This window comes from Varroa destructor, unplaced genomic scaffold, assembly GCF_002443255.2.
Source record: "Varroa destructor unplaced genomic scaffold, Vdes_3.0 BEIS01000003.1, whole genome shotgun sequence".
Classification (NCBI taxonomy): Eukaryota; Metazoa; Arthropoda; class Arachnida; order Mesostigmata; family Varroidae; genus Varroa; species Varroa destructor.
This window is the reverse complement of record NW_019211456.1, coordinates 27505538-27531593: the sequence shown is the minus strand read 5'-3', so window position 1 is coordinate 27531593 and position 26056 is coordinate 27505538. Positions and strand designations below refer to the sequence as shown.

Below are 26056 nucleotides of genomic sequence, written 5' to 3'. Positions count from 1 at the left end.
CGACTCAGCACCCGACCACCCTTACCGAGATCCTTTACGCATCGGAACATCGACATACACACATTCTATGTATAGACACTGTCGCATGACGTCATCACCCTTGCCCTCTAATCCTGTTTTGGGAAAAATGGGGATTTTGAGGAGGGCTAGATGAGCCGCGGGAGAGGAAACAAGATGAGTATTCAGTTCGAGCGCGCGCCATTGTTATTTGACGCTTGCACTGCCGGCGATTCTTTTCTTCGGTCTATGCCGCCATTTGTCTGCTCAGAATGACGATTCAGATAAAAACGATTTTAGTTAGACAGGCGAACTTGGAATCAAAAATGGATTGCGCATGAAAACTGAGTTACTGCGAACCACTGCTACTGCGCAAGATGATACTTAGCAGAAGTTCCTTCATTTTTCGTGCTCATTTTTTCGCCTTCCCGTCAGGTTGTCTCCAAGCGAGGTCACTGTATGCAACCGAAGTCTGGTTTTCTCCTTGACTGACTATTCGACTGCCACTGCAAAGCCCTGTGAAACGCCTTGCGAAGTTCAGGTACACACTGTAGATTTGACGGTGTAGCAGCACTCGGAGCCTGCTCAGGAGCTGCGAGAGCCAGGGGTAGCCAAAGGCAGCTTACGAGGGGTGAGGGCCATAGGAAGGTTGGCAGGCTCTCTTTCCCTCAGCCTACAACATAACTTCGCGCCAATGTGTATAGTAATGTGGATGTGGTGATGACTATGAACTGCTGGCTCACACCTCTCCCCCTCAGATCAGGCCCTCTCCAATAAGGAAGGCAAACACACCTGCAATGTGGGGCCGTGTATACGACCGTGTGCTGTCCTGCCATTCGAAAACATTGCAACCGTGGACCTATAGCGCGAACTACTGACGGGGTGAGCGAAAATTTGGCTCCATTGTGGCCGTCGAACACACGCACTAGGCTCAACCAACTAATAAGCCACTTAGTGAAGCGAACGCAGATCGCCATCTGGTCTGGGCCACTGTTCCAGCAATACGACTTTAAGACACGGTGTTATACATCGTAGCGCAGCAAGTAGTACGATCTGGATCACCGTCTCAACGTGCCCTATACGCTAGAGATACGTTTTGGATGCGCTGTTTTTCTACTGCGAACAGTGTAGAAGTGGTCGCTGAAGAAGACGCTTTGCCGTTAGTGTACGTATTGGATTAGTTGGAGCTTAGAATGCTAAGAAATTGCATGCGAGAGGAATCAGTGAACCAGTGAGTGATCAGGGGGTGAAAACTTATCGTGCCATTTCTTATTACCGCAAGACGAACCCATCGAAGGAGAACTATCGGAGTTCTGTGTCTGTGTCCGGTGGCCAGTGCTTGTTGGCGTCGAGTCTGAATTGTTCGTTACGACGACCGACTATAGCGTAAGCAAAACGATGAACTCATTGTTTAATGCGGCTCTTAAAAATCTCGGTGTGAGCGATATAGTCGCGATATCCGGCTCAACAACGTCTCGAGGTTAGAGCTAATGTTATGGCAATAAGGATTTCAGCAACAAAATATATGAAATGGCGAATAGTAGGATACACAGTCTTCTTAATACAACATCATTCGCCATAGATCTTGTTTATGTTGTATTTATAGGGTCCAACATATGCGTATACACGCTCACACACGTACAGCCCTAAACAAATGAATTGACATCATATGGAAACGTGAGTGGAATAATTGTCAAACGTGCTTAGCTATGATACGAAATGGTCGGCATCAAATACGGCGAACATGACATCAAGGTATTAGCAAAGTCTTGCTCACTATAGGAGTGCGAAAGGTCTCAAAGGCGATTAATAAGGGGGACTGAGTTCGGCCTTAGAGAGTGACCCTTGTGACAGGAGTACGGCTCAGCTCCATTGAGTACTACTTGGAAGAAACAAACGCCAGTATTCCAAAGCAGTAATGGTCACGCATCTAAGCACTCATAGTGGCCAACCTGGTAGTTCCGGCCAGAAAAGTGGGCGCACCGTTAACAAATCCTCTAGTAAAAGCATTGTCTATAGAACGCATCAGTAAAGAAATAAGCGAACACGTGGAATGACATCAGCAAAGCGTGCCCTACATATTACCGTTGAATCGATGATACCGTATCGTATATAACCAAACAAAAAATTAATGCAGCGTTTTAACGAGGATTCTCAATACTGCGAAAATACTTAGGTTTGCCGAATTGCCAACACAGCTCGTACAGAATGAAAAAAATTGCGCCATTCAAAGTACGCGTGTACTTTGATGCTGGCAAGAACTAGGTTATATTCTAAAATATTGTATTTAAGCAACAGTCGCTTGTTTCTAATGATCTTCAGTGTGTCGTGAACGAACGATCATGTTTAATTAAAGCGAGGATTCCGGCAGCCTGAACTCGAAACTCACCTCGAGATAAACTACTTTTTTTTATGTTGTCATGAAGTTTGCAGGCTTCCGAAAAATGGACGTGAAGCAGTGTGCAGTCTCTGCATTAGGATCGTATATGGAAACAAGAATACATTTTCCGGATTTCTCTCTCATAAGTCTCTAATCGCTTCGGTTGATGACGATCCCTTTGAAAGCGGTACCGCCCGTGACGCCTATTGCGGTCTCGAGAATCTTAGCATTCACTTTAAATCACTTTTTGCTTCGAACAGAGCTCCCTCAACCTATCGTAATTGTAATGGTACCGAACTGACATCGACCGCAACCTCTTCGAGCTTTTATCTTATACTTGACGTAATCATAAAGGTCAGAAATGGGTGAAAGCAAGAGCACCATCTTTCGACTCGAACTGGCTGGTTTATCCAGCGCCTCATTTCGCTGTCGCCATCGATAGCATAAGACACGAGTACAACGCCTTTACCTGTACTTTTGTACAGCAGTTTGTACAAATAAAGACAGTCGACGCAAAAAGTAACGATTTGGAATAGAGCGTTCGTTACCGTTCTGTGAATTTAGCGCCTTCAAATATTTGACAGTGCGGTCAGACCAAATATCACGACGAGGTCTCTACGAAAATTAATGAGTGATTTTTTTTAGGTAAGATCAGCGTACTATTTTGCCTAGAGGTTTCTATTAGCGCAGCGTAATCGGTATCGTTTTTGGGGGTGTATTAGGAAGAACTCGGAAACATTTTCGGATCCCAGATTGAAAGACGGACGTTGTAGCGGTTGAGCGGCGTAAGTTCCATGCAGCGTAGGTTGATGGGCGTAAATTTAGTGGTGATAATGGCGTTGCGGTGAAGCCTATCTGTAGGTACGAGCTAATCTTGTTGAGCCGAACGGGCTCAACACTGACCTCGAGGTCAGGCGCGTAACGTGTTTCGTAACCACACGACTCACGTGGTCCTAAACGATACCAGCTAGGACGTGGCCCCGGTTTCCAAGTGTTATTCACTGTTGTAAACAGAGAAAGTTGTCAAGCATACGATCTACTGATTAATCAAACTAGCTAGGCGTCGTGTGCAAATGAAGCATCATTTCGCTATTGATATGTCCACAATGTCAACAACTGGCATGTTTGGCACAATTAAGCTTTCAATTTATATGACCATGATTATATGCTGATCATATTAGTAAATGTATTAGATAAATTATCCATTAGTAACGCGCATCTATATATATGCGTCGGCAGAGTTGTCACTTTCAAAAATGCATGTTACGAAAATATAAAGAGCTTTATTTACTCGTACACAAGTAACTACATTCTTAATCGGGATACTTCTCTTTCTATGCCATTCAGTTAGTAGTTATATAACATAACATACAAATATATAGGTGCATAGGTAAGAAGATAAAACACAGTCCCTATTTTAGTTAGAAGACTGCAGCTGGAAGTGGCCTGTTGCTGATTAGAGCTGTTGCCCTATTACGTGTTTCACCCATCGTCGACGTACCCTGTTGGCACTGTGAGTCCATTGAAGCTTGTGAGCGTGACGCATTTAGCACTGCAACATATTATTATTAAAGGATGTCTCTTTGAATGGTGCGAAGACTTGCGAGTGCTCGTGACCACATCCTCAGCGATCCCTGCATACAAACAACGATGCGTATACAGCTTCTATTTATAGAAATTTTATTTTCAACATTCAACTCGGCGCATAATAGGTGTCCCATTTTTAAAGGCCCAGAGCGGCTACAGCTCAAATTTGTTCGAGCCGTACAAGGGGATCTCTTCATCATCTCTGTGGGCATTATACAAAATTGAGATACTCCCTATTCTACTTTCTTTACGTAAGTGTACTGCATTCGAAGGAAGAGGGGTTGTATTATCCGAGGCTAGACATTAATATGAACGATGAAGTACTCTAGGGGTATAATGGCTACAAATAATACTGTGGACGGAACAAGCGATTTGCATAACGTCAAGCAAATAAATGATCTCACCGTGGTCACGATGTCTCGGCACCTCAGTAGATAATCGCCGAGTATCTCACACACACACACAGGATAATCTCAGGAGGTTCTTATATAATTAAAATGGTTGGCCACTACCTAGAAGCATTGGATTGCTTAGTAGACTATGGAGAACATATAAAAAAAACCAGTAGCTCACGCTTTTTAACGCTCTTTAACGGGTGCCCTTTAACGATTATTCCCTCGAAAGGTCTTTCAATATAGCCCATCGACTTTCAGTAGATACCAATGTAATTATCATAGTTTTTGACGATTTAGACTAATTGCCCTTTTCGTTTATTACAGCTGCAAAACATTTACCTGGACACATATTTTCTAGATGCTCCCATATTTATTGAACTCAGTATATTGCCCTACATGTAGTCTTTTTGAGGAAGACTCTTGCCTGTGCGCGGATCGGAAGTCGAGCTGCTGGATCAGCAGGCAACGATGTTACCGTTCCGCTATTCCGAGTAATTGTTAAAACCACTAGTTGTATAGTAATCTCAAAATCAAAAGGGTTATAATTGGCTATAAAATTTTTATATTGTCTTATATATCACACAACTAATATTCGCGCTTAAAGTGCTAATGATAATCTCCCACGTGTGCTAGCGCCGAAATCTATGCACGTGTTCTAGCTCACGCTGTTCTCCCTATATTACGTAACACAGAACGTTCCTTGTACGGATCGTTCGTTATGAAATCGGCCGGATTTTGGGTGGTGATTGAGGCCAAGCGTCTGTCTGAGGAGCCTAACAACACGTATCAATTATTCCGTATCTCTATGTTTAGGGTAAAGGCACCATTTTACTCGTACATGAAGTATCTAAGTCGTATTCCTGCATGACTTAGTCGATAAAACTGTTCGTGAAGCAGCTAATGCATGTGTTTTTTGTAAGGAGCCGACAGTTCAACCAGTCTCCATCTACTAAACAGTTCGCAAAACTCTACCCGCCATTGTCGGCCGCCCAAGCAGCAGTTGCCACTGCGTGTTAACGCGTCCAATTTCGTCCAGTTGATGATCAAGCCTATAATCTTGCTTTACATTTTATATACATATATGTAGACTGATGGTGTCCGACTGTCTGTGCGACATTGGTTCAAAGTCTATTCAGATTTATCAGATCTCGATCGATAGCTGGGCGGCTCGAGATGCCAACACCGCTGAAACGTCAGTCGAAGAGGAACAGATAAACTAGTTTAAAGAACAACGTATGCACAACAGTTTATATAGAAGAATGCATGCTAAGAACTGCCCTACAAGAGTTGGCATCCAAGCAATGAGAGACCCGTTTGCTATTTGTATCCTATAGATATCCTATGGACTTGTTGGTTCCTACCATATTGTTCCCCGTCTGAAAGCATGAGACGACCCGTGACGTCGAGGCAGTTTGTTCGTATGACACTGTCGGCTGTATAGGTACCGCATACGTAATGCTATGTTACAATGATACTATATATGGTACGCGTCTACGAACAATTTCGTTTTTCTTCATTAGATTTTTACACAATATGAGCAGTCTTTATTGTTATTATTACGTGATTAAAAAGCAACCACACCATGCTCTATAATATGAATAGGAAATACTTGTAGATTTTCCATGGAACTACAAGCGAAAATACAAGTGTTTTTCCGTTGCCTAAAAGTAAGATCTGATAAAGATTTTTGTTTATTCAAATTCTATCAGGAGCGAATTGATGATTCGAGCTGAACAAGATTTCACTGTAAATGCTTCTCAGTTCGTAGTTCGGTAGTTAGTAGTTAGTAGATATGGAAACGTGACCAAAGTACAGCACCCAGGGAATACGCTATCTGATTTCTTGGTCGCCCCATAGGTCTAAATTATATGCTGATTGTTTTCGCGACGGAGGTATGGAGTGACAGACAAAAACAGACTGTTGTTTTTCGCTGAAGAATTATATGCCGGATGATGAACTCTCGTCGTGGCTTTTCCTTGTAATTAGGTCATAGATATCCGTATGTTATTCTTAACGCTTACGATAGCTTTATCGCGTTATGAAATATATATACATCTACTAAGATGTCATAAAGTATTACATTTCTTTTATCCATCTCTACTTTGAGTTTTGCGCCGGGTACCGTCGTTAGCCATTCCATCACACGGCTGGCTGGCTCCCCACCCGAAACCGCATGTCTATGCTCAGCGTCGAACTCGCACCACAACATATCTCTAGTATTAGTGGGCAAATACGTTACCTCCCTCTGCTACTACGGAGACACGTTTTCTACTTCCCTTACGTGTATATACATATATAAACGACCGTTAGCATGCGTATATACAAAACACTTGCGTGTTAATAAAGGATTTTAGTATCGTTTCATATTGTTTATTAAATCTTAAATTTATATGTATTAAATCACTTTTTTTTGTATCATCAATAATTTTAAAAGTAAATGACAGTATAGGGAAAAAGGAATTCATTATCTCTTATACGAATATCCCTCATATATGCCGTTTGGGTACTACCGCAAATGTAAGAGATATACTTTTCCTTCACAGCATTCAGCTGCTGTTTGCAGGGACGGCTCTATGTAATAAAATAATAGGATCGCAAATAAAGGACTTGTAGTGTTTTCACTTCGCATCTCTTGACTAACAAAAGCTCGACTGCACGTGTGTTTGTTACTAAGGTTAGTCTAGAATCGATGGTAGATTCAAACTTTGAAAGTAGAAATTCTCGGAAATTTATAAGCTTCAAACTTCAACGCAAAGCGTTTTCTGCGTAAAGTAGACGGCAATGGCTTCCGCAGCGTTGAATATTTAAAATGGCCTCAGCTAGTGCACTGTACCTGTGACACTTTGGAGTCCCATCGTGATAGCGCAAAAAGCGTAAACTTCAACATACAGGCCCTGGTTCTATATGAGGTGAGAGCGTGGCGCATCTGGTTCTAAAGGGTGATCGTACAGCATATGAATAAAGATGCGCCTGGGTCACATATTGCTGAGACTCCTCAAACCCTTGTGCCTAGAGGACTGACCGTTCAACTTCACTATCTCTTGCTATACCTTATGTAAACGAGCTAACAATTATATAATGGCCGTTTCTGAGATCACGCGTTTATCGGAGCTCCGGTATGGCGCTTTTTCCCACTTCCTTTAAACCAGCTTATATGTGTTACTCGCAGGCTGCCAGCAGTGGCCCTTAACAGAAGCCATGGTTTTGAGCTTGAGATTTTTACCTTGTTTGCTTACTCGACATACGTTGTTCTGTACACAACGCGGAAAGGCTGGGATGTGCATTTAAAGTCGGGTACTTGTTTTTTTTCCCCGTTTTGCTTTTGCTTGCTAGATGTATAAGCTTCGTAATTCACTAAAACCTAGCGGACTTCCTGTGAGATAGGACATCTCAAACAAAGGATTTAAACAACCTGTGTGAGAAGTAGAATAGGGAAAAGAGAATGCCTGGTGCTTTTTTTTCAAGTTGAGGGAGTTACTATTTGGACAAGTGTAACTGATTTGATACGCAACTGTAAGTCGACTCAAACGGAATATAACTTACCACTTCAGCTATATCTAAATTCAATGGATAGTTACGTTATTATTGCAGAACGCTTCAACACCTGTGCGCACCGAACGTACAAGTTAGCAGTTAACATACAATTAAAATTGCCGACCTTCCAATTGTATTTGTATGCTTGATGTTCAGTTAAGAATGATAGGTAAGTTTTGCTATGTTTATCTCGTGCACGTGCATTGATTATGTGCCCAATGCTATTATGAATTACATTGAACGCAGCTTCACATCTATCCAAATTTGATTTAATCTTTGAAACATTCATCTAGAGAAAATATCACAGCGTTTGTTTACGTAATACCCACATTTATGCTTTTTGAAATTTTAAAGAGGCATGGCCCAGCTAGTAAACGACGACAATCCGCCACCATACCCTGACCGCTATTAGATTCCAAATCATAATATCAGAGCGCTTGTTTTTCCTAGGTTTTAAGCGCATTAGAAAAATAAAGCGGGCATCTCTTGCGATTACTGGCAGCAACTAGAGAGAACTCTATTAAGGATTCAATATCAATATCTGTCGAAACAGGCAAGCAATTACTTAATGGTGGATTACCATTACGTGGGCGTACCATTAGCAGATTTCGAAATACTTGTATCATTGCATTATTAAATGAGGTCTAAAAATGAACGGAAGTTGACAAAATCGGAGGCAGGGTAGGTGTTTTTGATCGTTTGAAAACTTTTCTTAAAGTAAGTCCTAGAAGCTAGTTTCGTTATTTAGTCGTTGGATTATCAACAAGCTTTCTTTATAGGTATGTGCCGAAAGAAGTATAATATTAATCTATGAGTAAGTTTTGTGGTAAAAGCGAGTGGTTTTGAATGTGGGCAAGAATGAAACTAACCTAATCCACCCCAGTATAGATATGCTGTGAGCTTTCGTTGCCATCTTCAACATATATGCCATTGCCACGTACATTGATATGGGTGCAACTTGTGTAACTACATAGAAAGGCTTACCGTAAGCCAAGTTACATATGAGAATATAAATTAGGTAGAAACAGTCATTTTAGCCGAATCAGTTGCTTTTTTTTTTGCTTCTTCCTTCTTAAGTGCCTTCTTAGAACTGATACGGTTATACAAAGCAGTTGCATTTTAATCGTGTGTATAGAAATAATAAGACGAATGAGCCAGCTAAGGAGTTGTTTGTGAGACACTATAAACTTCACTGAAGGCCGTTTGGCCGGAAGCGTAGGCTTCTGGTCAGCTTATGCGCATTGTTAGGCAGGCCTGTGGTAACTACGCAAAAGTTCTTCCGCTCCACAGTATATGTAGCGGCCAACAAAGGGCAACTCAGTAAGCGGAAACGCTCAACCCGTTCTAGTTTGTCATGCTACTGCAGCTCGTTTGGGTAAGCGTGTATAAGGAGACGTATTAGAGTAGGTCGTGACGATATTGCGTATTGAAATACGTTCTGAATTGATCTCTCACAGAGGATATGTAGCGGAACTTTTTAGGTAACCATTCTCTTACATAGCACCGTCTGTATATAACACACTAGTCTATGTGAAGCTTTGCCAAATGGGCTTTTCTACTTTGTGCCATTTTACTCATCTCTGCTTCCATGCGTCGCGGTAAAAACAAATCATTTAACCAGTGGTAAGTGTGACCTGCATAGCAAGGTGAATCAGGCGCAAAGCTCAAGACGCTAACACTTAGTTACACGTTTCTCTGAGTTCAAGTATATTTCGCCGGATCGTATCGACATACAATTACCATCGCAGTCTTTGACTGCCAGCATTTTCGACGAAACAGCCAATTAGCAAATAATGCTTACACAGATAGACACGCGTTTGGTTACGTAGAACATCTTGCTCACTATCTTCATTGTATTCTGAAGTTTTACAGATGTACGATACGACACAGACCTTAGTTATGCAGGATACCAGTCATAGCTCGCAAAAACTACCCAATAAGAAACGCTCTTTTGGAACTTTGTTTGCGAGCTTTGTGCGCGACCAGTAGACGAATTAAGCACATAGAAAACTCGGTGGGAACAACGTCGCTGTGAAGGCTGGGCGACTGTTTGGTCTTACAAATTAGTTACACAATGATGACCACTGTATATAATTCCAGTATGGCAGCCGGTTAGTGTATAGAGGAAACTGACTAGGTATGATAAATAACCTCGCCAATTCGATTGCCCTGGCGACTCAGCAATCGCCGTCGAAGTGAAACAAACACAGTATCGTTCGATGGTGCACTCGTGACCTATCGACGAGAATGCAAATCTCATTAGATTTTAAAAGGAAGCTGACCTACTGATTAAAAGATCTAGGGGGATGAGAAAGAAAGAATTCATTATACCGTACGTGTATGATAAATAGACAGACATCCCCTGCTTGCAGTCGAGCCTGTCGATGGGGTCATTTTCAACATCTCCCCTGCGGGCTTAACAAGGTACCATCGGGTGTCCACAAAATTTCCTCGGCGTGCTAATTGGGATAACTGCAATTATCCAGGAGCTTCATATCTGTTACAGGTCGGGATAGTTCCCTAGTTATTAAAGGGAGCAGTGTGGTCTGAATGGCTATTGTTACCGTTTCATCTCAACGGACTGTTGAAGAGACACCTAAATAAATCTAGCAACACCCGTATGAAGTAACGCAGTATGGCTTAAATGGAACCATTGGAAAAGGAAAAAGTTTAATGTTCCTGCAATGCTCCAAGGCGTCACGTAGAGCCTACGGAGCATTCTTGGACCGCAGTGTGTTGTTACATTGGATAAAAGCATGACCTGAATATTATTGTTCCTGTACGTGATGTGAATGACGCCTTGTCTGCATTAGGAACACCTGGAGTCCTAGTACTTCAATAGGATTAGAGGCAAAAGAAGTTGCTTTCTAACTAATGTGAGCAACATGCGGGGAGCTTTCAAACAAAAACAAATGTTACTGATTCGGTTTTTTTTTTTTATGTGACAAAATACAGGTTTCATTTACACGTGCTGGGAAGCTTACTGAAATTACAACTATGTACCCACTGCGTTTCTCTGTACCCCGTATTTCTTCATGTGCTTGACAGTGAATTCGAGATGGTCAGCTCAACTGAACCATAATGAGTACGATATGTTCACAACTACTGTTATTTATCTCCCTTACATAAGCTCTCAGCAGTTGCCTCTGCAGGCAGGGTAAACGAGTACATAATTATGTACGTTTAATCTTTTTTTTATAAGCAGAAACAGATGGGTATTCGAATACGATATATACAAATGCCCTAGAGGAGCGCAAATTGGGTCATCGTTGTATTTGTCACCTGCAGTCTGACAATATGTCACCATATATGGGAATTTATTTGATAATATATCGAAAATAGATGGCTAAGAGGTCGAAAACATACTGTGGCTTTCAACGGAAACATGTTTATGCAACACTTTTTATATGTATACGATGCCACTACTAGACTTCTACCACTAGATCTTCATTGATCGTGAATATTGTACTATAACCGAGTTGCTGCCTGTTGGTGCGCTGCTTGCGGCATTCGCTTTTTGTGACAGCATTAAAATCGGCAATGGTGGCCATATTTTGGCTCTTGTAACTTTTGTATGGAGCAACAGGTTCATCATCGAAATGTGCTATCACGCAAATATATATATATGCAAACGCGCTTCGGCTCGTGCGGAAGGCGACAGGTGTCTTCCGAAAAAAAAAGTGCTGTATGAGTGAAGTGGATTGGAAAAATTCTACACGAGCACGTTTTTCATTCGAGGACATCACGTTTGACCCTTTTATCAAGTGGAGAATTGAGTAGCATTTAGAGATCTCGATGGGGTAATATCCAACGGTCCAAGGAAGAAGCCCGATCGGAACTAAGAGCAGAACCGAACAGCTCGGCGTACAGATACTCGAGCAACTGTAAATTTCGATAAATTTCGTGGCAAGAAATGGTAGCGTAAGTAAATGTCTGTTGTACACGTATCATCCCTTGTTCTTCCGTATCTTAGTAAATGTCGATTTTTTTCTTTGTTCAACCCATCTTCTGCAAACCGTTACTAAATCGCCTACTTTTGCTAGTCGTTATTAGATCTCTATACGCAAGCATTATCTGATTTATGGTTGTTCGCAGGCCTATCAGAGCAGCAATTGTGATCATCGTCCAAGACATTCATGAAACCAATGATTCACTTTAAATTCGAATAAAGAGCTACGGTGAGCTTAACACCTCGGTTACTCTAAATCTGTATCTTCTGCTCTATGTACATGTCCATAATGTGATACGTACGGATAGCTTTACATTCTGTCGGTAACATGGCATGTTAAACATATCAGCCAAAGCTTTGCAAACGGTAAATGAGCAAAATCGCAGATAGACATCCGTATATGGATAGGTACTGCTATAAGAACAAGTACAGAGGTAACTTTATCTCGCTCGAAAACTTTTTCTTTGCCTTAGTTATCTGTCAGCCTTGGGAGACAGGAATCGCTTGGCCTGGCGAAGAAAAATATACGGGGTGTGACAGCCGCAAGAGCCCCATACTAGCAGTTTTCAAAGCTGAGCAGGACGATTCAGTTTTATTTGCAGTTAATAAACAGAGCTACGCCGGGTGGTGTCGTCCTGGCAACAACGGCAATGACTATGACGGTTACGTTTCACCTATATTATATATAAAATGACCTTTTCGCCTATAGGTTCAGCTTCATAGATACGATGTAAACAAAATAGGATTTACACAGTAACGTGCTACGACAACGTCCATTGTATGCAAGATACTGCTAAACTAAGCTTTAATAACATATCAATATACTTGTCTTCGCAATGATAGTATTGACCAGCATAGTTGGGGGTGGTATTAAATATTATGTGCAATAACTCATTAACCTCAACTTTAACAGGGCCGTTCCGATAGCTCTCGTCCTTTTACCAGTTAATAAAACTACAGGACGCGCTTTCCGCATATCGCTTAAACAGAGTATACAACAAGGAAGATAATGGGAAAATGACAGAATCGTTGAATAGACGAGCTAGTTTATATTGTTAACAGGTTTGTTATCATATTTTGTAATGTTCGTAAAAAGAATATCTTCGAAAAAATATGTACTATTGTGTTCTAATAACTTGTTTTATTCAATACGTAAACACGAATACATACGTGTTGGCAAAAATGGGCATGATAGCGAAATTTATAAGTTGCCGGTAGAAATATAAGGCTGGCTACCGTTTTGGACGGACATCAGCCTAAAAACCCAATAAACATCAACATATCGCTACTATAATTTCAGCTGCATATTCTTGTTAGGTGGCCAAAAATTATTAGAAACTCAACCTTTATCCATCTTCTGCCGAGTTATATTTACAACGCTTTGTTGTACGATACTTGGCGTGACATGATACAAACAAAAATGTTTCGTGACAGCTGACTACATTTCACCCTTTAGATATTCTTTGCGAAGTTCTTGTCAGCACAACTACTTCACGGGATGATTGGTGTATAAGGATTTACCAAAAAAAAATACTGCATTCGGGTGTGTAAGTGCGGTTTAAAGATAACTATATGTTCCGGTCACTTGTGAAGGGAGTAGCACACCTGTAGCGGTGATCAGAACGATACCTCAGCCTAGTACCCCCTCCCCCGCGCGGTGTCGACAAATACAAAGTTTTTGAAGCATTGAAATGCAGTAAATCATTAACACGTTAAGGTAGCCCGCTCAGAGCTACTTGAGGCCTGTGGATTTATAGGATGAGACCGATTACTAGTGGGTGTTGCCGAAAGGAGTAATCGTAACGTTGCTATTAATCTACCGGATAACCGTCACTTACGTCGCATGAAACTAAATCTATTTCACCAATACGCAAGTAATCGCTACCCCTATAAAGCTCGATTTCCATTTAACCTCACTTTTGTTGTATCTCATTAGGCAAATTATTTCGAAATCTGCCAGTGTCAGCATTTTCTGCCGAGTACACCCGCATTCGAGTGACAGACAGAGCTTGTCTGATAAATGACGACACAGTCCTGCAATTGACATTTTGGTTTCATTACCTTCTTTCAGTAGATCTGGCTTCTTTGCCCCTATTAATTATTATGCCTGTGGCATCTCTTTGGGTAAATGACACTTGTAACGCCCAAAATCCGATCATTTCAAAGTGGTGGAAGACTTGTGTACGCCACCCTCCTTAATCTCGCCCGACTCAACAGAGAGCAAAATTTGTTCCACGTTTGTATATTTATCGTCGAATTGACGTTGCTGTTGATATTTTATCAGTATTTATATTCCCGCATACAGATACAGACAAACCTTCCTTCCTGCGATATGGGTATCGGCTGTACTCATCGGGCTCTGTTTACAGTACAGGAGACCAGTTATTTTTGTAGCCACTTGCTAAATTGTCGTGGCGTCAAAAAATTCTGATACTATTTTAGTTGTAGCTGTGCAGTCGGAGGAGATACTCTCGACGTCTCGCTCGAACAACGGACCAGTCTTAAGTGACACTTCTCGATCGAGTCGGTCCATTCAGAAGATATGGAAAAAAAATATTTGTTATTTTTTCTTCTGCGGCAGAAACAGCGGCGCTAAGCCGCTCACCGTCCTCCGCCTGATTTCGGGGAACATGCTTAAAAATAATTTCATTAAAACAAGACAAGACAATGATGTCTAAAAGCGTTCTTATCTAATTAGACGGAAATAGTGCTTGAGCAGATGGGAACCCACGTTAACCGGATGCCCAAAGGCCAATGACTAGATAAAGTGAACTAACCAAGACTGTGAGCAGTACGCGTATCGACTACATGAAGCAAGATAAATGCCGCAAACAATTTGCTGGACAACCTAACCGATTAACACTATTGATGAACCCTATATATGAAAAAATTCATGACGAAACTTCAAATTTTACTGCTTGCGTCTCAACTCTGGACATATATGTTATCTGTATATCACTGTCTATGCTCTAGTCGTTCTGAAATGAATAGCGCACATACTAAGGTCAAGTTGGTGCGTTTAAAATCATATCATAAAATATGTGTACTGTCGTAGATGCAAGATGTTTTGTCAGTGGATGTTTTTTGCTAAATTACCTAAAAGCTAGTGTTTTTTCTACTAGCTCACCTCTAGTTGTTGACGCTGTGTATTTCGTAGTTAGATAAGTAAGACGATAAGCCAGTAAGAAGATAGGCAAAACATAGAATTTCTTTAACTGGACGAACTCATTGGCAAATAATTTGAAGGCCCTATTTAATAAACTCTTTCATCACCCGAAAATGATGTGTGATTAACAGCAAAAATAATCTCTGTAGCTTGTTAATGATACCCGAACACAAATTGTCCTACCTAAAATACTAAAAAAAAATACTAAATAAATTCTAAACTGAATACTAGTTTTAAAGCGGTAGGTTCATTTATATTCAAACATTAGCGAAAAAATAATTAAATATTTTGAAAGCAGGTGCAGCCCATATTCACACTAAACCTACCGACGCTCCTTGTGTTCCTACCTTTCCAGATCAATAAAGCTTTTGTCTTTATAATTAAACGTAGATCTTTCAACGTGTCTCGATGGCGATGGGATAACGTCGATAAAAATCCAGCCTGGGCGTCGATCAAGAGAAACGATTGCCCTAAGCCAATCTGACCGACTTTGAAACCGAATAACGTTTGAGTTATGCGCAGACGAAATTCAGCTTGCAAACGTTCCACTCTTCAGAAAGCTCGTAAATACACAATTATTGAGTTTACACTAAATTAAATCTTTTAGTCTTAGAAATCGGCGTTCGGCTCTCAAGTTTTTGTTCCTCGAAAGCCACAGACAGCACCGAGGGAATTCATCAGACACTAGTGAAAATACTAAACAAAAAGACCTTCAGCGAAAGTGAGTTCGTGAATAGTGCAAATGCTTCAAGAACGGACATTGGAGTGCTGAGGACCAGCGAGAAGGTGGCCAATTATCGAGACCCAACGAACGAGAACGCAATCGAAGAGGCTTGTCACGAAAGGAGAGTTTGGAAATCTCTGTAAAATTCAGACGTAACGTGTTTCAAAATTATAAGCCGAATATTAGAAAATCGACAATAATGGATTTGAAAAGGGAATTGATCCCAGATCAGTTGGAACTGCGTGTGGTGTACTTCACGTGGAATTTTAATCAACAAGAAACCCGCCCTTAACCTACAGCTGCCATAGAACATGAATCTCTACCGCCAGCTGGAGAGAAACCAGGCGAGATAATGGCATTATCCTGGAGAGAAATTAAGTTCGGTGGCAGTGGCAAATGGGTTCAAACGTGAGATAGTAATTCTAATTGCCATGGGCATCAATAACATCTGTTATTCGCGGAAAATGAACAGCCCGTCATTTCATGTTCCTCAAGAGACTCATCGGTTGTTGGCATGGCAATAGAAAGTACTCAGTTTGGTTACTTGATGCCAAATTTCATCGTTATACCATCACTTCTTGGATTGAGCAAAAGAATATCCAGTGTTGGTTTCAACCTGCTTATTCCTTTGATCTTGGTCTTTGTAGCTATGTAACTGTTCAAAAGCTGGCACAGCGCTAAAACAAGTGTGCAAAAAAGTACTTCTGACACGTATCATCATTCATTTGCTTGCAAAGGCCTCATATTTAATAATGCGAACATAATTACAAGAGCGGTTTTACTGCTGTACTACAGTCATGGTTTCCATATAAATAAGTAGACGTGTACATGGCCAGCGCGTATATTTACATGCATGCGTAATAATGAGGGCCCTGTAAAAATCTGAGACCAAAACAGTTCCTTATTGCCATCTATGTCGTCAAAAATGCTGGTCAGTCATACAATTTTTTTTATCACGGATGACAACAGTTTGCAGGCTCGACTGCTCTAATTAACATTCAGAACAGATCTTAAGTTCTTCTGATGACGAACACGCCTCGTATACCTGTCAATGATGTCCACGTGGACAAACCACCACTTCACCTTTATTTTTATACTTGCGCTGACCATTGGATAGAAAATCGAAGATTCTGTTATCTGAGCGTTGCAATGTTGAGACAGACTAGACACAAAAGGGGAGAGAGCCTGTAAAAAGCTATCTGAACCTCTCAGGCCATTGTACTATCCTTATCGCACCCCAGGGGCATAATCAGAATAGCAGACGATTTTCTGTTATAGCCGCCCCTAATCGGGAAAACGAATACATGCTTCATGAATTTCCAACGAAGGCCGCTGTCACCCACGCAGCTGGGTGTCGAGCATGTTGTGCCTTCAAGCGCCATTCGTGAGTGTGCTGTCTGTTGTTATGGTAATCTTATCTGTGTAAGCACTCTTAAGAGTTCCTACACAAACCAGATCAATAGATACACATATGTATAATAGATTACGGGTAGACAGCGTATTTTTTTCCAATTCAACAATACCCACTGAAATATTGATGTAACAATTTCAGCAGGGCATTTGACATAGGCCGTAACAAATCGAATAAACGCATCTAGAACGCTTGACATTAGTGCAACATAATTAAAATAAGGCGTATACGAGATATCATTATGACTAACTTCATTACAGTGTTTCGAACTCGAAGTTATTAATCCTGGTAAACAGAAATAACTTATCGGCTATTGTTTTTAGTCCCCTAGCTGAGGTTCCTTCAGTTCGCGTGTGGTCAACTTCAGATTTAATAATTTCTCAGATTTTGTCGAGGTTTCTACTCTGGATTATCTATGGTCATTGGAGAAACGCGACTCCCTAAACATTTCCGTGGCATACCATTGTTCATACTTTTGTATATGACAACAAATAATATTATCGTATAATACATACCCGAACACCTTACACCAAACCAACTTTAAACTGGACGAACTTTCACGTCTTAAATTTAGCTTTACCAGATTCGTAGCTTCATAACATGCAAATACGGCCAGATAATAATACCTCCTTTGCATAGCATGTTTTTATTTCTCATACACACACATACACATGAATACACAGGTAAAAGCACAACTACGTACTTCGTTGCCTTAAAGAACGTCTGGGATCATTGCCAATAAGAAAATGATCGAAAGAGCTGAAGTCCACCCGTTTAGCCGCAAGAGTGAGAACCATTCAGCGCAATCTTGTCACGCTGAACTGCCCAAAATAGACATGTGTATTTAAATTTTGAACGCCTATACCACTGATCCATATGTTCCCACAAACGTTTGAAAAACAGCACGGTTTATAATTATGGTCACTACAGCTGCGTTAATGTGATAAAATCAGCTCGAATCAGTAGACAAGCAAGTACATAGGATCTAGAATATGTTCTTTGTCGCCGCTTACGTAATCTGTTACTAATTCGCTGTTTTTTGCACAGCCGTTTGCTCCTTGCTGTTTGGTGTTGTAGGGGAATAGACATGTGAAGAGGCCCCTAAGGTGCCGTATTTTTGTCCTAGAGAAAACCTAACAGGCTAACAGGGAACGGTAATTATTACTGTCAAGGCCTGTATGTCTCTAGTCCAGCAGAAAACCAGTTTCGGCGACAGATCGCATAAGGGTAGTAGTGGCCGTCAAGGTAAACAAGGTGCAAGCCGCTCCTGAAAAGCCAAAGGGATAATGTGCAGTTCAACACAAATAGCCTTCATCCGTAGCGCCTATTACTCGATCTATGTTCCGCCCTCAACTCTAATAACAGGTGATAATAAAACACCTAGGACACATGTATAACAGTTAGTGTTGACATCTTTCCTCAATAGTTCCACGGCGAAAAAGGAAAACGAAGTGTTTCGAGGTGGTTGATTCCTCAATTGAGTGTTCACTTGGAAAGACAAGAAAAGTCGAAGACAAATGAAATATATTTTATCGTATGCACTCTGACTTGTCTTAGAAAAAACATAAATCATGGTCGAAAGGTAAAGCTGTGTCGTAATGTCTCAGGATCCGTTCTGCATACATTATCGTCATTATTAGAATACTGAATAGTAGAATAGGGAGTGTCCACTGCACTGCTAAAGACAAAGCGTTTTTTCAACACCGCTCTAAAATGATTCTGAGAAACCCGACGTCTCGTCAGATATTATTGTTATCTGAAAACCGAGGTCAGAATGGCTTTGACCGATTCGACTGAGCAAGACATTTAGGAAAATAAAAGCAACGTTAGGTTGTATCCTTGGATCACATCGAAAGATGCCATTATGGGCTTCACCGAATCGTTTTTGTTATCCGTCGCCAAAAAAACACGGCTAACATATGCTTATATCATGCGATTATAATAAACTGCATATACAAATTAAATTTCCACAAACATCGTTGGGCACATCGTACTTTCTTCGAATCTTTACTATTGATCGTTTTAAACTATACAATGCCAATCAAGACCAAGTACTTTAGATTATGACAGTCGTTTGTTTCCTGATAATAGACATACTATGACGTAGCTATCTGCAAGTTCGTGCATGCTTCCACCAGTGAAGCGCAAGTAGTTGTGAGAGTTTTTATCTATGTACATGAAATGGCGTTTTTTTTGTCGTCGTCTTGGTTGGTTCACTGTCATTGTTAGGTTACTATTGTTTATTTAAACAGTCATATTACAAACACCAGCAGCTCATACGCTGAGTGTTATTCGGTTGTTATTTTCAAATTTCCTAGAATGCACTGAAAAGCAACAGAGCGAATCATCGTTACAGACTCCCGAGCTAGAACCCTAGCTCAGTAAAGTTACTTAAATTTTTCCTGTTAGCTCTCAAAAAATATTGAATTCTCTGCCCTTATGAGGTTCTGAAGGTTTACTACAGCGTTATGGATAATGTTTTGGAGTGATGAATGAATGAGTTTTTCTCACGATAGAGATATATTTGTGTCTGAAAAGGAAAGCTTTTTAGAGGTGCGCACTCCGGTCTGATGACGTTTGGTGTCACTTTAGCAGCATTTTCCCAAATATAACTTCCAAGAATACAGTCATTTTACATGTACCATTGACCATCGTCGAAACGTGACAGGATCCCTACTGCGTTCTTTGAAAATCCACCTCTTGCGAAACACTTCAGCCTTTTAATAAGAATTTAAATGTGTTTTGGATGCTGGCTAATTTCCAATGTTATTCTGTTAAGGGGAGCATGTCGACTCTGGAGTATCAGGCAAAAATCATAATTTTTAGATACGCAGTTGAGAATCCAGATAGAGACATTTTCATATTTCATCAAATGAGTACTATATATAGCCCGTTATATCGCTGTTGGTTAATCCTTCCTGCCGTGATCTACCGTCCAATAATGGTATAGAGTGCATTTTAAGGCTACGCGTTGAAAGACATATATATCGGAGTTTCTCGCTTCAGCCTTTAGATAAAGCAAAAATTAATAAGAAATAAGTGTTGTTAGTGCCAGGAGCGAACCTTTATTGCGAGTATGAGTTTGATCGGTGCAGACACCATCCTTGTATTGCTCCTCTCTTGATTGTTTGCAATATACTCTATTCACACAAATTGCGTACATACCGCATATAAAGTATCGGTACAGAATTTGTTAGCACCATATTGCCTCTTTGAAATAATCGTATTTCCAGTATTTTTCTTCATACCTAGCCCGCGAAATTCTTTCTAAATCCAATGTCTTTCATTCTTCTCCAGCGTTCATTTGGCTATCGTCTACGTGTAGTTGGAAGATTAATGCTACCGCTGTTTGCACGATCACATTTATCACACAACTCAGCTTTCCACTATTTTTAAAAAAAAAAAAATGATCATACATTATGCCTCACTATCCTTCAATAAGCGGCTAATGATATAAATCGGGGACTCGCTTTCCTCTCTTTTTAGATTGTTGTTGTCCATTTTTCTTTTAGTTTGTTTTTTAATTCCCTATGACCTCAAAACTTTTCCGCGCCATCTTGTTGCTCGACGCCTGTTTATTAAACAGTTCTTCATGTGATAATTCTACCATTTTGAACCCATCGACATGGTTCGCTTTATGCTCGACCGTCAGTGTGGTCAGGCTCCTGAATAATAAAACGCAAGTGATCATTTCACTTCTCACAAAAACGCATGTTTTCTGTCTGAGCGATGTCTTTTGATGAGGTGAATGACACAGCGTCAAAAGAGGCTCGAATCATCATCGAGGTCAACTTGCCGGTACGAACGGCAGAAAGACGGGAAATGGAGTGTGAAATATAAATAAGATTCATGATTAAAACAACTGAATAAATAAAAACTGAACAAAATAGAGCTTTCCGAGCACGTTAAATTCAAGCAGACGAAGGCTACACGGCACGTAATAAATAGCGTTTGGCGTGGGCGGAGGGGAGCAGTGCAACGATCGACCGAAAAGAGCGGAATCCGGTTATAGATGTGATACAAGCTACTTTGAACCGACGTGACCGGCCTAATGCGCTTTTGTTTTGCCCTTCTTTAGGGTGCTGTCACGCTGCTGCAAAAGAAAAAGACCGTTGCTGGATTAGGCCCAACTTTTTTTACAGGACGTTTTTTACAGAGATACCTCCTAACAGATATGACATTTTTTTTGGTAGGTGCGCCTTAGAAAAAGGAAAGCACGGACTGGCAGCCCCACCTGCCGGTCTTTGAAACAGATAATCGTGTTCGAGGAGTTAAAGAGAGCCCGCAGATACTCGAACTATAGGACCGAATATTTCCACTGTCCAAATACTTGTAAATGTGTACAGCTACTCAATAAATCATAACTCAGAACTGAAGCAACCAATTAGGTGATAACAGCCCTGTACCCGTAGCTTGCCCAGGTATTGGCGCGGCACGTTATTTTTGCCTCTTCCGGTTCGTTATCAAAGTATTATATCAGAAGCGTGGCGTCAAATTTGTCACATCGGCATCGTTAAATGATTTTGTTGTTTAACTGGACTTCGTTCTGTCTGCTTGAGGTGTTCGCAGCTTAGATTAGCGAGAAAATTCACTTGTGCTTTGCGTTAACATTCTTTTCTGCATTGTGAATCTGTAGTGGCCCCGCATAGTCTCTATAGCTTTGAATACAGATACAAAAATGACGTCCTAAAGCATATTCCAATCAGATTTACATAGCGGCGAGCATTCTACAACAAACGTCTTCTGTTGTACCACTCTCCGTGAAGCTTTCGTTTAGTTTCCTCAACTTCAGACGTACCTAACTCAATGCGTTCCATTCTATTGCCCCCCCTCCCCTCCCCTACAGGTATAGTCCCTATTTCATGGATCTCATACAAGGTCTTTTGAACATTTAGTTAATTTGTTTATTATCCAAAATACTCCACAGCCTATAAATAGGCCTCTTTGTTTTTATCTCTGATACTGTACATGTTTCGTGCTTTTTTGTGAATAATTATAAAAATCGCACACTATGATGTATTGCACAGACGAGTATAAACGCACGCTGTTTTTCCTAGCGTCCCTGGCCAACTCATCCAGCTAATGTACAGCACTTTATAATGCGCGAGCTCAGATTTTTGTCTAATGTAAGCTCCATAAATTGTGTGGTAAACGCTACAGGCGAAACACATCTTAAACGTTTGTAAGTTCTTATTGGTGCATATTAGCATGTCAGTGTCAATCAGAGTAAGTTCACCTGATACTCATACTTCTACTCTTGCTAGCATTTATCATTGTAGGTTTGCTCAGATTTAAGTTTGCTCTTATTGGCTAGACATCTATTGACTAAATTATATGTCGTTTTCGGCGTACTGATGGACTAGTCAATTAGGCACAGCACAGCCTTAGGGATGGTAGCGGCTCCTGGAATCCATGCAGTTCTTAATAGATATTGACAGTTCCCTGTAGTATGTCTACTAGAAGTAAGTCCACTCGACCTTCATTTCGTGTGTGAAAGTATTGATGAAGACACTTCTTGTGAGGTGTTTAACCACTCACTGATTGTGGACGTAAAGGGCGACAGTGAGTCTTACCTTCTGGCGGAAGATCATCTTTCATTAGCACATGTGCAATCCTGATTGTTTATGTTACAATAGAACTATACAGAAACAATGTCTCTTCAGAACCTCAATAGCATTACTACGCAACGGCGTTCCTGTTAGGTCTTGTTCGGTAAGCAAACGCTAACATAGCCCTTAGCGTCATGGTTCCCCGCCAATCTCAGTATCCAGTTGTCTAAGACACAGTGTAGCTGTCTTCAGCGACTTGTGGACACGGCATTTTGGATCACATATTGTATTCATCGCTTGATTCAGTGAATTGAACAAAAGTCTCGTTATGATGAATCGCTTATAAAACTTATTGGTATAATGATGCCCTTGTTGCAGTACACAGAAAACATCCTGCTGTCCCATGTTTACAACAGCCGTTTTCCTGAAACTTGAAAGGCCAATACTACAGCGGCTTTGTGTGTATTGTGACAATGAACACTTCTCTTATCGATTTCTCCTGCCTAATTGAATATGAGGTCTTTATGTATCCGAATGTGTTCTTCAATATAAGTTTGAGTCAATCTTGCATTATTAGTATATCCCGAAACGTTTTTAATTCAGATCTTTCCAACCCTTGACCTAGGTCATAATCTGTACCAAACGATTCTCATAGGGAACCGCTTCCGGAGCAGCCGATTAATACATTAACAATTCTGGCAGGTTGAGCTCTGTCAAACGCAATTTACCTCTAAAAAACGACTTCAAACGACCCTCACATTTTCATTCCTATTCACCTCGCGTACTGGCTCAATTAAAATCGTTGGCCTAATTTAATCATGATATCGATGATCACACTCAGCGGCTACCTAAATAACTACCTAAAATACATTTTCTATTCAACGGATTTATATGTTCTTCAAACATCATCCGCGAACACACAAATAACTTACCTCATAACGTACACAACTAAAGTCACTAGTCAACATGTTATTATTGCTTAACACTATTACATAGATGCATGCCAACTCCACCTCACCTATTGTTAAACGTATGTCGAATCATCTATATATATATATATATATATATATATATATATATATATATAGTATGTGTAGTATGAAATGAATGCATTCATACAGTGTTTCGCAAGCATGTTGCAGTCAATGATTGTAAGACGCATTATGAGCTCCTAAGCTAGATTCCAAGTATTTTATTAGGCCAGACTGTAAATTCTATTCAGTCAGTGACGTACATGTAAAAACGATAATAAGACCAGTATAACTTATTATTACAAATGTAGCGCCGAACTGTTTGAAAGGCATCTACGTTTGCGATACACACTCTCCATCTGCAATGTATTTGGCCTAGTTGACGTTATCATACATAGAACGGCTTTTTTGTGCGGGCTTTGTCCAATCAGATCATGGCGTGGGTCAGGATTCTGACGGTTAAGTTAGCTTTGTAAACCAAGACTTGATTAAAAGTAAAGATGTGCGTACATTTATGAAACGCTAGCAACGTTTATACGTTTCGGGGAATATATATATATATATATTCCCCGAAAACCTCCTAGGGGTGGCTTTTGTTAGACTTTGAAGAAATTGCCCGAGGGCCTAGTACGGGCGTCTGCGTCCGTTATTGGAATGCGTATGCGCTTCGTCAACAAATGTTACTCTCAGATCAAATTGTGTGCCTGTAAACAATCGAGTGGTTTTTGAGCTCGCCCTCGGCCATGCCTGTGAACTAACTCAGTAACTCTATTTTTTTTTCGATTTGTGTTTATTTGTAAGTTAATTAATCCTACGGGAATTCTTCACGGGTTTTTCGATAAAATCTACATTCTAGTCAAGACATTTTATACATATAGGATATCATAGTTAGGACGCTTTATAAATTAAATAGACTCAACGAACTGGTAAGCTGCCTCTCATTGTTTATTGGTAACGAGCCTTTCATAAAGATATATTTAACCTATTTGCATGTGTAGAGAGTCGCTTAGGGACGGTTCCAGGCGGGGGTACATAGAGCGGCCTAAAAAACCTTAATAATATAACATAGCCCCAGTTAGGCCGACAGGTTGTGTAGATGTACACTGAGCTCCCCCACGTTGTAAAAAGTGGGTTTCTGACTTTTGAATGCATACGTTATGTGTTTATATGCTGGAACGCATATCCTGATGTAGTGAGGCAAGACCTATCGGACAGGATGCAGAATGTCGAGGGTGGCAGGACCTAGTTTTACCTTGTTTCATTATTTTTTATATTCAGTATCGAACCTGACTTTTTTTTGTCCGATATGGGAAAACCGAATTTCCATTTGCTAAACCATTTGAGATGTGCTAGATTCACCTCTCCTTGTTAATATAATAACAGTTTCAAAAGGCTTCCGTAATAAAATATAACAAAGCTCCGCCTACTAGAGGTAACGCCCAACCAGGAAAACAACTCTGTAGACAATAATTAGATCCTCTAAGGCAACGCCGTTCAGGGATTCATCGTATTTACCAATTTTAAATATTGATGATATACGACTTTTTTTTCCATAGAGAAATTTACGGTGCTTAGATTTTCCGTACAATATATATCGTTTTTGCGGTGAGCTCTTGGAGGCAATCTTTAGGTGTTCCACTCCATACGCTTTAGAAGCCTGGCGGTCGTAAACCATATTACGGGTTAGCTTACATGCCTGTCATATATATATTTGAGCTGAAAATAAATTAGCTAGACCTAATTCTAGCAAAGTTACCTAGGTTACGGCTTGTTGTTTTTTGCAGCGAATAGGTCATATAGAGAAATGTAAAAGTACCGGTATGTAATATAGAAGTTTATCTGTATACTTACTCATAGATGACTTTCGGTCAAAACCTCTAATGAGTTATTAAACTGAATTAAAAGACATGGCCAAACGGGCCTTCTCTGACATCGAGGTCGTCTACAAAGCCTGTTAATAAGGTAGATGTTCCTCCAGTGTACGAAAGAAGCCTATATTGCGCAGTTTCCTATTGTGTGTTACTAGAAATATCACTATAAAAATAATAAAAGTTACTAGAAACACAATGGCGCTATAAAACCAATCTGCTTTACTAACCGATTTGCAGTATGATACAACACAGTCACGCACTACCAGTATCAAAGCGTATGCCATAAATACAGAGTTAATTTGTGTCAAGTTCAGCTGACCTGTTGTGTTTCGAACGCTACGTACATAACGCCGTCTGTATAAATCAACTCAGTTTTGTTATCTTGCAATGATGTATGGTAACGTTTTGTGTTGTCTATGCCAGCTGCAATATTATTATAATACCTCCTAGGCCTTTGTCTGTGACGTCCTGCCTGTGAACGTCATATAAACTGTGTAATAAACGACGTCATGTAACAATGTG

At 40.5% G+C, this 26056-nt stretch overlaps 1 protein-coding gene and 1 long non-coding RNA gene across 4 annotated transcripts in view; one reads left to right on the top strand and one right to left on the bottom strand.

Annotated features, from left to right (window-relative positions):
* LOC111247040 (uncharacterized) overlaps window positions 1-26056 on the top strand; it is a 138426-nt gene that overhangs the window by 33291 nt on the left and 79079 nt on the right. Inside the window, exon 1 of one of the 3 annotated variants that reach the window (XM_086984915.1) lies at window positions 194-1477. The exons of the other annotated variants lie outside the window; for them this stretch is intronic. Within the exon in view, the coding sequence (XP_086841041.1) occupies window positions 1396-1477 (82 nt within the window). The 5' untranslated portion in view covers window positions 194-1395. Of the gene's footprint in view, window positions 1-193; window positions 1478-26056 lie in introns of those variants that run through there. 3 annotated transcript variants of the gene reach the window in all.
* LOC147756753 (uncharacterized) lies at window positions 3641-26024 on the bottom strand. Its single transcript, XR_015324720.1, has 3 exons — window positions 25762-26024; window positions 4369-5544; window positions 3641-4011 (listed from the first exon to the last, which is right to left on the bottom strand). It is a non-coding gene; the product is annotated as an uncharacterized LOC147756753 (long non-coding RNA).